Genomic DNA, 13,307 nt, shown 5'->3' on the forward strand with positions numbered 1-13,307 from the left:
TGCATGCATATGTACAACACAAATATCTGTAGTGATGAAATTCGCTGTGATTTAAGGATAAAATCAAAACACAAAAGTTGGAATAAATGAGAACTAATGGCACATATTCTGTTGTTTTATCAACTATAAAGCGATTTTTTTATTTTCTTTATTAGTGTACCATTGTAGTACCAGTTAATTACAATTTTCAATGCCAGGTTTACAAAAAAAACTAAAACTTTCGATAAATTTTTTGGGTCCATATACCATTTACATGACAATGTTGCTCATAGTCACTGAAAATGCAAGTTTTTGATCACGACTCCCAAGGTAGAACTTTTTGAAAACACTACAACTCCCATCTCCATGAAAATAGAGAAAAACGCAGAAACGCTGCTACTGCGCATTTGTCATTGCAATTCAGCCTGGTCGTCTGTCTATATGAATATTTCTCTCTCTCTCTCTCTCTCTCTCTCTCTCTCTCTCTCTCTCTCTCTCTCTCTCTCTCTCTCTCTCTCTCTCTCTCTCTCTCTCTATATATATAGTTTTTAATACATCTGTGTTTTGTATATGTTTTCCTATGTGTGGACTGAATTGACAAACAATAATAAAAAAGAACGAGTAACCTTTTTATAAAACATACACCCGTAAATGTTATTATAGACAAAACCATAGTAAAATAGTGGAACATGCTAAATATTGTGACTGATATTGAAGTAAATTGTACATACATCTTGTAATCCTGAAATATTAAGAAAGGCATCAAAAACAAAACTTGAGTTCCAAATATTATTTGGAAAATAGTTTGATTCAGTTGATTATGGACACAGTGAGATTTTAAGAAGTCTTTTACTCGTGAAAAAAAACAAATCGCAGTCTTCCTTTCCACTTTCCTCCACATGCTGGTTTAACTCCTCTCTCCCGTCCCAGTTTTCTAAATGCAGATCATCAGGTGATCTCGTGCCAGAGTTTCGTGTTAGTGAACTAGACGGTCTGAAAGTAAAGGGAACACGTACCCGACAGGTGTCCAAGTCTCTTCCCTGAGAGATGGCACGACCTGGCCTACATCTGTATCTGTGAATGATCGCGGATCACCAAGTAGAGAGAGTCTGTGGAAGATTACGAGAGAAGATATCCTTCTAACATAGCCATTTGTGAGTAATTCCCTGGACTGCATTGAAATGAAGACTCAATGGTGCTCCGTGCTTTTGTTGGGGTGGGTGTTTGAATGTGAGGGTCTCGGTTCAAGATGCTCCACAGCGAGATGTAGGTCAAGGAGATACAGTGGCAGCAGATTGCTCATTAAGTGCCAAACCAAGCAAAAGTCTAGCAGTGTGTTTTTCAGTGGCAACAGGCCAGCCATCTGCTCTTCCTTTATTCATTCATTAAGACGTCTTTGTGTGCGCGTGGACGTGTGTGTGTGTGTGTGTGTGTGTGTGTGCATGCGTGTGTGTACATGTGTACGCATTCATCACAACAGCCACTTGCTGGCCAAGTGGGCAACGTCACTGGTGTTGTTGTCTAAAACCAACAGTTGTGTGTCAGGCGGCCCGGTCACATGACCGCCGCGGCTCTCGATTGGTCGGGTCGCTGGGCTAAAAGAGCTTGGCGCAATCCTGGCTCATGAGTTTCTGGTGCGGGTTTACAGAGTGGCAGCTCCAAGGAGGGATGCCCAAAGGATCTAACTGAGAGGAATCACTGAAGATAAACGGAAGAGAGAGAGAGAGAGAGAGAGAGTTTGAAGAGGAGAAAGCTGAGAAGACAAGCAATTAACGGGATGACATAGCCAAAGAAATGTGGATCCTCCAGCTGAATGAATGTGTGAAGGTACGTCTTTTTTTCTTTTTTTTCCATGTCTGTAAGCAGAACTTTGTACTTTTGGGAAGATGCATATCTCAGACCAAATGTCCGATCAATGATCAATGATGAGTGAACAGTGTCAATGAACTTTATGAATGGCAGCAGCTGAGTGAGTCATGAATGGATGCAAGTGTGACGTGACTCTAAAGACAGCATGGGGATTTCTGGCTCTAGTCATTTTCTTGACATACACTTACTTTGTGTTGAGTAATCACGTAGGGAGCCTATATTCTTCCAGTTTCCTTTCTAGATTTCACAAAATGTATTTAAGCTCAATGTTTTCCAACATCTCTTCCATTGCCTTCCTCTCTTTTTTCCAGATCTTAAGCTTTAACCTGCGTACCTAAGACAAGGGACCTACCCCAACCAAACCAAAGTACCCTCAATACCAAAGGAACCTAAACCAAACAGAAGAAAACCAAACTTAAAGTGCCCAAATCTGTCAAGTGGTATTCTACATTGCCAAGAATGAAGCTGGATAGCAGCCCTGGAGACATGAGCGGATGGAGGGAGATGGACTTTGCGCTCAACTGCACCTACATTGTGCCAGATCAGGTGTCGGACCCCAGTTTCAGCCTGCCCAAAGCCATGACCTCCATCCCACGCAACCTCACCTTCGAGTACAACACTGACAACGAGGTGAGAGCTACTTTCTTTAAGAACTTGAGGAAATCTCACTCTTTAGTGACCCACTGATTGTCTTGTAACCTGGACACATCCTGTGACCTTCGCCCTATTTTCCAGTACCTCCGATACGGTTTGAGATTGGACAGCTTTCATTGTAAAGCTTCAGCATCTGCACTTTATTATTATCATGTCTCTGTGTTACATAACAGTCTGTCAAGCCATCTGCAATGGAAATACAGGGAACAAAAGATCTGCTGACCAATCAGTTCTCATACATTAGACTGTGTGTGTGTGTGTGTGTGTGTGTGTGTGTGTGTGTGTGTGTGTGTGTGTGTGTGTGTGTGTGTGTGTGTGTGTGTGTGTGTGTGTGTGTGTGTGTGTGTGTGTGTGTGTGTGTGTGTGTGTGTGTGTGTGTGTGTGTGTGTATGAGCAAGTGAATGAGGGCTTGAGGTCAAAGGCCTTATGTCTTTTCACCTTACCTCATATCACCTTGGACTTTTATACATCTTTGATATGGGGTAATAATGCAGACAAGAACTGACCTGCACAGGGTGTTTTCCATAGTACACATGGTATCGAACTGCACCAAGTCTTCCCTTGCTTTACAACTGCACCTGCCCTCCTTTACCTCATACATCCTCACCCACTTAGGTGACTCAGCAAGTGCACACGTAATATCCCTGAGCTACTAGCCCCGTCAGCTGACTGCTGGCGCTGCCTGTCATAAAAGCAGTCTGTTGCCTGGACATGTCAGCCACGCTGACGCGCTGCAAGGGATTAGGAGGGAGTTTGTTCTGCAGAAAAAGAGAGATTCGGTATCTTAAAAGGAAGAGAGAGCGATCTCACACTCACTTATTCTGTCAACACGCCTGTGGTTGTCTGTGCTGTCTACCTTCCTCTTTCTCTCAGGGCTCAGGCAACATTTTTTTGCCACTGTTCCTCTTCTTGAGGCGTCATGCTCTCATCTGTTGTCATCTTTCTGTCGCATTTGCTGCTGCGGCATTAAAAAAACACACCAAAAAAAACATGCAAACTACAGTGATATTATCACATGTTAAAATCCCCAATGCTGTTTCCTGACTCTAACACATCTAGAAAAAGACTTCACACGCTCACACTTGATACTGCCAAACTTGATTTTGCAGGTTACTTTTTGGATGCAGGCGTTATTAAGACTACATTAGAAGTGTTACTTCGATGTGGCTCATCTCATGATCATATCTCTAGATAAGTGTTCACGTGTATGTTTGTTTGCTCGGAAAGTAAAACACATGACAGATGAGACATGAAAAGAAACTTGACCACACACTTCCTCGACTGCCAGGAATGCGCCTTTCTTGAACTGGCTGTTGCTTGAGTGGTTTCCTTTCTGCACAATGGCGTCATGTACACTTCATCACTCACTGTCGCTCAAGGTGGGAGCTTCTTTCTTGTGATGATTATAACATACAGTTGGTGGGATGGTGTGCATACTCAAACCCAATTTCCCTGTATGGATGATTCATAGATGGAGGCGTCGAAACGTTAGCACGCTGTTCAACTTACCTGCCCCACTTCCATGTGAGCGCTTCATTCAAACCTCCTTGTCTTACTAAGTTCAATGCAAAGTGTGCCAGGAAATCCGCAGAAGGGTGAAGGGGGCACGTGGCAGATGGGGCGTTAGGAACGGGTGCCAGTAAGTAGGGGGGGGGTGAGGAAGATAGATGGAAGAAGCTGGGGTGAGGAGGCTGTATTGGAGGGGGGAAGGGGGGTAGAGTGGGGGTGGGGATTTAGGTTAAAACCAGATGATTAACTTTCGTTGGGGACATGCGGCCGGCCAGGCAGCCGGCCAGGCATCAGGCTTCACCCTGGCAGGCGCACAAGCTTTTTCAGGCAAGCCAAGAGAAGACACGTGATTGGGAGAGGGCAGAAGAAAAGGATGGCCCTCACGAGGGTAATGGCGTGGGTCCACTTAAGACCGCCCTCCGTTCCTCAACACGCTTCCCTCCCTCCCTCCCTCCCTCCCTTCCTTGTCCTCCCAACCTGGCCGAACTCAGCGGTTAAGCGGTAGCGGCATCCACAGCAATTCGTTAGTCACGCAACGCCAGCGACGCACAATGTCCCTGTCAGACTGGTTCATCGCATCCTGGAATCATCTCGCTCGCCTCAGTGGTCACTTGACACACACACACACACACACACACACACACACACACACACACACACACACACACACACACACACACACACACACACACACACACACACACACACACACACACACACACACACACACACACACACACACACTCCTTCAGCAACCTGTTGTTTTTCTAATTAACTGCCGATACATCATTTGCATGTCATAAATCCTCACAAAGTGTTCAGGCAGTGTGGTTTTCGGGGGTTTGACTTTGTGGGGATTAACATTAAAGTGCTGTTCCGTGTCAGTTTGAATGTTGCCCGTGGAAGCAGGAATACGAGAAACAGTGTGCCAACATGTCTATTGTGTGTCTGTTGGGTTATAGTATGGGGGTTAGGAAGCTGCGAGTGCCACAGATGGCGTTTATGTTTGAGTTAGTTGTGGCGAGCGTTGACCCCAAGCTTGACCACTTTCTAATAAGTATGAACCCCAAAGCAGCTCCATGCCATCGATTTTTTTTTTTTTTTTTTTTTTTCCCCCTGTAATAATGACTCAAAGTGCTCAAGGCAGCTTTTGTTCTTACCACATGTGTTACTGTATATCCTGCCCCAAATAAGGCCTGGAGAAAAGAATCCCACGCACCTATGCAAGAGAATTCTATGGTAGACAAATGTTTGACTCATTTCCACATCTGCAGGACATTTTGTAACCATGGATTTCAGATTTTGAAGCAACCAGTGTAACGAGCACGCTGCAATAAATCTCCGGATTCATTCATAAATTTAAAGTCATGAAGTACACGAGACTTTGCACATACACCTTTGTCCTCTCTCCTTTTTCTTGTCTGTGGTTTTCATGAGGACAGCAGGTCAGAGATCAGCAGAGTAGGTCAGAGAGAGTGTAATTCTCTTCATTCGTTTAACTCATTAGTGTCTAAACTGGGTCACCTTGTGGGTTTTAATAGTTTCTCTAGCTGTCTGGGTTAACGTGACGGAGCCACGGTAAATGTAATGCAGGTCAGCAACCTGCAAACAGACACATAGGTATTGTCTTCCCTTGTCACCAAAAATAGACCTGAAATGAGGGAACCAACATGTCATCAACCCGTGTTGTTATCAATTGCTGTGCAGTTGTTTCACATGAAACAAGCAAAAGAACAGAAATGAACTGTAATCACAAACTTTGGTCCATTTTCCAGGTGACTGGTGTGTTCAGCAAAGAGTACATTCCTCAAGGGACTCGCTTCGGTCCACTTCAAGGAGACATCTACACCAAAGACAATGTGCCCAAACAGGCCAACAGGAAATACTTCTGGAGGGTAAGTCGGAACTGCACACCCACATTTTCATATCTCCATATATCAGAGGCTTTCAAGGTGTCGGGGGGGGGGGCATTCACTCAGAGTATGGCTGCAGGAAAAATCAGGGGTATGATTCTCCTGAAAGGATTGAAGAATTAGAGAGTGCTCAATCTCCAAATCTCTGAAACCCCGACATTTTCTGTTCCAACAAAAGTGAGGAAATCTGTTTTAATAGACAGCATTTAGACATCATTTAGCATTTAGACATCATTTAGCATTAAGGCATCACAGCTACAGCCCGACTGGTCACAGCGCTTCAGCAGGAGAAAGTCTCAAGAGGTTCAGAGAAAATCAGCCGTGAAAAAGTCAATGAGAAACTCTTGTTTTCATGAAAAGAAAAAAAATATTGCTCATATGGAGAAGTCCTTGTCCATACGTCAATAGGGAAACAAAAATGCTCTCAGGAGTTTTGGTCAAAACTTTTGAGGAAGTTGTAAACACAGTTGGCACGTAAGAGCCAAGTCATCAGAGTTTTACCGGCACCCAGGTTGTGTGCAACGCGTGTCTCACACCCACAAAGGAAGGGACTATTTACACCACAAACTCAGACAATCCTTGTTTTTCCGCCCCCCTTTTTCCTTCCCCCCTTTCTTTTCTTCTGTCATCCGCATGTGTCACTCAGGAAATTCTCAATTCACATCAGTCAATTCCCATCAGGACTCTTTGTTGACATCCTACATGTTTTCCTTCCCTAAAGGCTTCATTTCCTGTAAACCTGGGGTATTGCAGTGGCACAATAGTGAAAGTTGGCGTTCCACGGTAGTGATTATGATATCAGACGCGTGACACAGGTGAAGGACGGAGGCGGACGTGCTGCTTGAGGCATGCAGGCTTTCTTTTTTCTGGCTGCCTGCCAGCAGCTGCAGAACTTCTTTTTAACTCCACTTAGTTGTAACAAGCGAGCACACTTATTTCTGTTGAAGAAATATGATCACCAGTCACACCAGAATGTGTTTTGACGGGTAAATTGATCAGAGCGAACCTAAGAGGTGAGAAAATGAGAAGGAAAGGGAGAAACAGAGAGAGAAAGAGAGAGAGAGAAAGAGAGAGCGAGAGAGCCACGCCTCCTCGCCTCTCACTCAAAAAGACACTGAGGAGAACACACAGAGCAGATCTGTTGGGCAGTGACTGAAGGAGTACAACACACTATTAACTGAAGAGGATACTGGATTATTAATTGTACATGGCAGAGGTGATTATAGCAACTCTTTGCTTCATAATCCTGATTTATTTCATTGAAAATGTTTGCATTGCTTTTTGCCCACATCTGTGGGTTGCATGAATATCCCATTAACGTCCTATTGTGTGTCTGTCTCCATCTGCAGATTTACAGTGGCGGGCAGCTTCAAAACTTCATTGACGGCTATGACGTCCAAAGGAGCAACTGGATGCGCTACGTCAACCCAGCCCGCTCACTGGAGGAGCAGAACTTGGTGGCATGCCAGAACGACCGCGACATCTACTTCTACACCATCCGGCCGGTGGAGCCCAAACAGGAGCTGCTGGTCTGGTACAGCCCGGAGTTCGCCCAGAGGCTCTGCAGCCAGCAGGACGACCTCAAACAGAGTGAGTGGAAGGTTTTTGCTCATGTTTGCAGTTGAGGTTTCACTGGAAGTTGACAAGGCTGGCAAATATCTGGAGGCGCTGGGAGGAATGTATGCAGCGGTAAAGGGCTTGCGGGTAACAGGTTTCCTAACTGCCGTGTTTGGTGAAATTACTCACCTCATTTCCTGGAGTTCATCTACAGGTGAGAGGGAGTGGAGGACAGCTGATTGTTGGCTATTTTCAGTGATGAGCCACTTAATGACTCACAAGAACTCTTTTTGATTTTGATCAGGACATCAGGTTGATTCAGAGACCTTGATCTGTGCCAAGAGCAAACAAACGTCTAGCTATTATCTGGAAGAATCCTTCCCCCAAATTCCAGTGAAAATGCCATCCTCTCCCTTGTAAAAGAAAAAAAAAAGGACGCCATCTCTTTGGTAAACAGAGAAACTATTTGGCTTGATGCGATTTCCCCGTCTTGTTTACAATGACATGAGATCACAAGGAATGCCCACGCAGCACGTAGAAATAACTTTCCGTGACCATGACCAGGCATTATTTTCCAGAGATTTTTCCACTCTTTTAATACTAACAAAATACTTTGGTGAGTCACCTGTAAAACACAAAGTCATGTGCTCTACATCCCGAAAGATGAGGGTTAGTATGATTAATCACATAAAACCGGATACACTAGACGTGTCGCCAGTCATGTTTGTGACTAATGCTAAGGCAAGGCAAGGTATTATTACCTGCTTTTATCAGGTCTTTAAATCATCGACCTTTTCTTTTTAGTCAGAGTCCAGGTTTGTTCATTGTTTGTCTTGATAGATAGTTTCTTAATGGCTTGTTGGATGTGTTTCAACAGCAGTTCAAAGCAGCTACCGGAGGACATTTCCAATGGCTTTGTTCTGCCCTAAGCATGAATTTTAAATACCAGCAAGGTCTATGCAAAATGATTTTAGATTAGCCCATCGGAGAGGAAAGAGTATCTCATTTTTAGATTGATATGTGAAAGACGTGTCAGAAATATTCTCACAGGAACGTTATTTGCGGTTGGAAAAACAGTGTTATGGCTCTCAAAATTACCTTCTATTATCAACACTCAACTTATCTAAAACTTTATAAACAACCACAGCTGAAACAAAGTCCTGCATAGAAATAGACATAAAAACCTACAAAAACAAACTGCAAACAATAAAACAATTAAAGACTGTTTAAAAGATAAAAACAATAAAAAGATGTGGGTTAAAAGCCAAGGAATATAAATGGGCCTGAAAAAGCAGAGTTATAGTTATAAAAGAGGAAATCAGATCAATCGGGTAAAATAAGATGATGTAGAAATAATCATTTTAATAACCTCACAGCTACTTTTAACTTAATGTCACAAATATAATGATGTAATGCGGATAAAATAAGGACGATCATAAACAGCTGAACTGACTGCAGAGATTCTTCATCTTTTAAATACCAGATATCAAAACTTCAACCAAATATGGTGTGAAAAAAGCAAAGTTTGAGGGACAGTTTAGTGTTAATCTGTGACAAATGAGACAAGTAAAGGCAAGCAAACACTTTCTCACAATAGAGGAAGACTTTTTGTTCTTGTGGTGAGTACGGTAAGGCAGCAATACCCAGAAAAAAGGTTTCACATGTGATGAAACTCAGAATCTTGCTCTGCTCACACATGACAAGACACAAGGACTCCCACACACCTCCCCACCACAATAAAATCTCTACTGTGACTGACAAACAGAAACCTACAACGCATGGTGTGCATGTCATGTCAAAACTGAAACTACTACCATTTACCAGAAGAGGGAGTGCCTTCTTTCAGGAGACGTAGAGTACTGACAGAGATTTGTGATAAATGGAGGCTATATTGAAGTGGTTTCCTGTTTTCCCTCGGATGTACTCACACTGCGTTTTCGTTCCCTCGCAGAATACATGAGTGCTGACGAAGACCAAGAGCGCGAGTGCAGGAAACAGCACCTACCTCAGCAGACGTGGCTCAAAGAGAGAACAAAGGAAGAGGTGAAAGAGGAAAGAGAGGACGATATGGAGGAGAAGATCGACGTGGAACTGTTGGAAAGAGACACTCCACCAGACACGCCTGACGACCAGATCATGGACTTCAGCAGGAAGGTTGAGAAGGAGGAAAAGGATGCAGAAGGCAGGGGGATCATTCCTTCGCCCCAGCCAGAGCAAAGAGAGCCCAACATGGGCTTGAATCACCCTTTCTTGGTGGATCACCATGCTGCACTCCCCGCGCCGCACAGAAACCTTCCCTTACATCTTCATGGCCTGTATGGCCACAGGGAGCGCCTTATGTCTTCTTACCCACTGTACTCCCAGTCCCGATCAATCCAGCCCGGGTACCAGTTCCTTCCTCCCTATGGCCCACACTATCCTCGCCTCCTCCTCCCCTCATATTCCGCTCCCTTCCCCAGCATGCTGTCCTCCAGAGGATCCCTCAGATACAGCAACTATCTCGGCACGGACGGACTCCCCTACCCTCCCATCGGCCCCCCGAACCTACTCCCGGTGTCCCTTCCCTTTTCCCCCATTTTGCCGGGAGGTTTGAAAGAACTGACGCCAAATATTTCCCCACCAAGAGGGGCCCCAGCAACGCCGGAGCTCTCCCCCACCATCAAGCCCACCAGCTACCCCGAGTCTCCGGAGCCGTCGCCCTCGGGCTGCGAGGAGGCCATGAACTTAAGCCTGACTACAACCAAAAGCAACATGGCGCCACGAAACGGTCCCGGTCACAGATCGCTTCCCTACCCGCTGAAGAAGCAGAACGGGAAAATCAAATATGAATGTAACATCTGTATGAAGACATTCGGACAACTGTCAAACCTCAAGGTGACAGATGGCTTCCCCTCGATTCACAATTCAATTTGGCATATTTAAAAACAACATGCTGCCATAGTTGGATTGGTACTCATGACTTTTCTCGGTTGCAGGTCCATCTCCGAGTGCACAGCGGCGAGCGACCTTTTCAGTGCAACTTATGTAAGAAGAGCTTCACTCAGCTGGCACACCTGCAGAAACATCATCTGGTCCACACAGGAGAGAAGCCACACGAATGTCAGGTATGTCCACTATCATAACCCACGCATGCATGTGTCTGTGTTACTACAAGCATTTCAAGGCTCCTACCTCATGTAAAGAGACGTATTGTACACACAAGACATGTAAACGCACCCTAACTCACATGCCGTCGTGGTCACTGCCTACTTTGTCATCTAACAGCATCGTTATACTTTTGTTAGCTGATGTGACTCTTTGGGTGTGAGTGTTTTGCACAGAACAAAGAGCGGCTTGTCCCACCTGTTTTATGTGTCACAGAGGACAATCCCAATACAATGGGGGAAGATATTACAACATTTTTCCATTATATCCCAAGAGCACTCCATCCAGTTTTTTGTTGCACAATCTGTCATGTGGATGTTAGTCACAGAGGCTCGAACCCAGGGTTGGTAAACATCAGGCTTATGGGCCACAACCAGCCCACAAGAGGCCCCAGCCGGGCACGAAAACATTTGTGGTTTTTTTCCTCTACGTATTTCATAAGAGTAGCAGACACAACGCTGAGACCCGAGCTGAGACTTGTTTGTTTTGTTCTGTGTTCTGTCCTAACCTTCTCCTTTTTATGTTTGCCAGGTGTGTCACAAGCGCTTCAGCAGCACCAGCAACCTGAAGACACACCTGCGGTTGCACTCCGGGGAGAAACCTTACCAGTGCAAGCTGTGCAACACCAAGTTCACCCAGTACATCCACCTCAAGCTGCACCGCCGCCTCCACACCAGCCGCGACCGCCTCTACCACTGCCAGCTCTGCGCCCAGGCCTTCTTCCACCGCTTCTCCCTCTCCATCCACCAGCGCAGCTGCTGCCCGGCCGGCTCCGGCGCACCCGTCAACGCGCGCATCAAGGAGATGGTGGAGCAGTTTGACGCCAGCCAGGAGGCCGACACGCTCACCGAAACGGCGTCGGCGCCTCAGGTCGGGGAGGCGGTGGAGCACTGGCTGGCCCGTACGTTGGAGGGCGAGGGGAAGGAAGATCAGAGGGAGGCCACCGTTCTCCTGAAGGCTCTTACGGCGGTCATCAACGCACCGGCGGTCCCCATGACCCCGTCGCCCATATCATCCTCGCACCACAGCCCCTCCCACGCTTATACGGAGAGAGCGAGCGTCGTTCACCTCCACACACGGCCGACGGTGAAAACGGAGGGACAGTGAGAAGGAAGCAGATGAACAAACTGAATTATCCACTAAGCAAAACCGGTTTCGCCAAATGAATAAAAAAAATAAAATAATCCCTGCTTTGCTGTCAGGAGCAAAACAGGAAATATGAACTTTTGAAATCCAAGGAGCATGGCACCAAATGAAGAGCAATCCAAAGACTGGGTGTTCAGTGATTGTAAATCCTTCCAAAACTCAGTTTATAACCAATTAAACGAGGGGAAGTGTCATTAAACTGTGAAATACAAAAGAAAACAAAAAACCTTATCACTCAGGTAGAAAAATGCTTTTTTTTTTTGTGCTTTAACTTATTACTTTTTTCACTGAGTAATCTATATTTATTTAGCTTTGTCATAGTGTGTGTTTTATTTTATTTTTTTTGTTAGTTTGGTTTGTCTTTTTTAAGGAGACTCAGGAACATTACGATAGCTTCAACCTGTGAACGAGTCCTCGTGTGTTATTTACTTTGTGTAATGATGAAGTGTTGAGTGTGAAGCCGAACGAGTGCAAGTACTTTTTTTTGTTATTTTATCGGGGCAGAATGAGAACACAAAAACTTCTACCTGCTTTCTAACCATTGATTGTGATTATTATTTATTTATGATTAAAAAAAGGGAAAAGCGTGTGTCCTGAACGTGTGTGATAAGAAGCATTTTGCCAAATTCACTGCAAAGGAAACCATGAATATGTAGCACGTTTAACATCCAAATAGTCAGACGAAGCATTATTCACTCGTTTTCTGCCATTTGTCACTGCTAAATTAAGCATAAAGCCACACTGAGGACAATCTGCCAAATACAGATAACAAGCACAATTATGAGCAGAAGGTTTTATTTGCAGCTTTTTAATGTTTCATATTTTTTCACACAGAGATACTGTGCTGTGTTAAAAAAAAAAAAGAAGCGCTTCAACCAAATCTTAAGCAAGATATCGGTACGTCAGGTCCTGTAGTGTAAAAGGAAAACAAAGCATAAGAGTACATCTTTTTCTTTTTTAATGTCACTTAGCTCTGTAATAGAGATGCAAAGAGATCGGAGTGTCGCTCTTTATAATTGTCACACCAGAGTCAGTTTTGTGCTTCTTTTGTCTTTTTGTAGTTTTAAAATTTTGTACAGCATGTTTGCTTATGTAGGTTTATTTTTGGTTATGAGATGTTGAGAATTTATATGCGAGAGACTATTTTGATGATACTTTTATATTTACATGATGTAGCACATTAAAGATATTGTTTCTATACTTGTGGTGTTTGTGTGTTTTAATTCATGGAAAATGACTGAAAATGACAAACATTTAAATTAATTAGTTTATTCAAGAAGTCATTTTCTTTACAAGTAAATGAAATTCTCAATTATAGAGATTACTTAATTTTGATGATTATAACTCACATATACTGGAAATTATAAAGTATTTCAAAAATTTACAATATATTGAAAAAGTTCAGTATAGTGTCACACTATGACTTTTTAAACCAGAGGTGTCGTACTCATTTCATTTCAGGGGCCACAAACAGCCCAATTCCATCTCGAGTGAGCCAGACTAGTAAAATAGTGTCATAATAACCTTTAAATTTAA

The 13,307-nt window shown here is 44.1% G+C and overlaps 1 protein-coding gene across 2 annotated transcripts; it reads left to right on the plus strand.

Moving 5' to 3' along the window:
• Window positions 1-1,377: 1,377 nt before the first annotated feature.
• Window positions 1,378-12,970, plus strand: prdm1b (PR domain containing 1b, with ZNF domain). Of its 2 annotated transcripts, XM_080485042.1 has the most exons (7): window positions 1,378-1,806; window positions 2,160-2,478; window positions 5,787-5,906; window positions 7,274-7,514; window positions 9,433-10,355; window positions 10,457-10,585; window positions 11,157-12,970. In XM_080485042.1, the coding sequence occupies exons 2-7, from the start codon at window positions 2,308-2,310 to the stop codon at window positions 11,730-11,732; spliced, it is 2,160 nt and encodes a 719-aa protein (XP_080341168.1). In that variant the 5' UTR covers window positions 1,378-1,806; window positions 2,160-2,307; the 3' UTR covers window positions 11,733-12,970. The 2 variants fall into 2 exon arrangements, with proteins under 2 accessions (XP_080341168.1, XP_080341169.1); XM_080485043.1 differs by lacking the exons at window positions 1,378-1,806; window positions 2,160-2,478; window positions 5,787-5,906 and adding an exon at window positions 7,057-7,140.
• Window positions 12,971-13,307: the final 337 nt, after the last annotated feature.

This window comes from Lipophrys pholis, assembly GCF_963383615.2.
Source record: "Lipophrys pholis genome assembly, chromosome: 17".
Lineage (NCBI taxonomy): Eukaryota > Metazoa > Chordata > Actinopteri > Blenniiformes > Blenniidae > Lipophrys > Lipophrys pholis.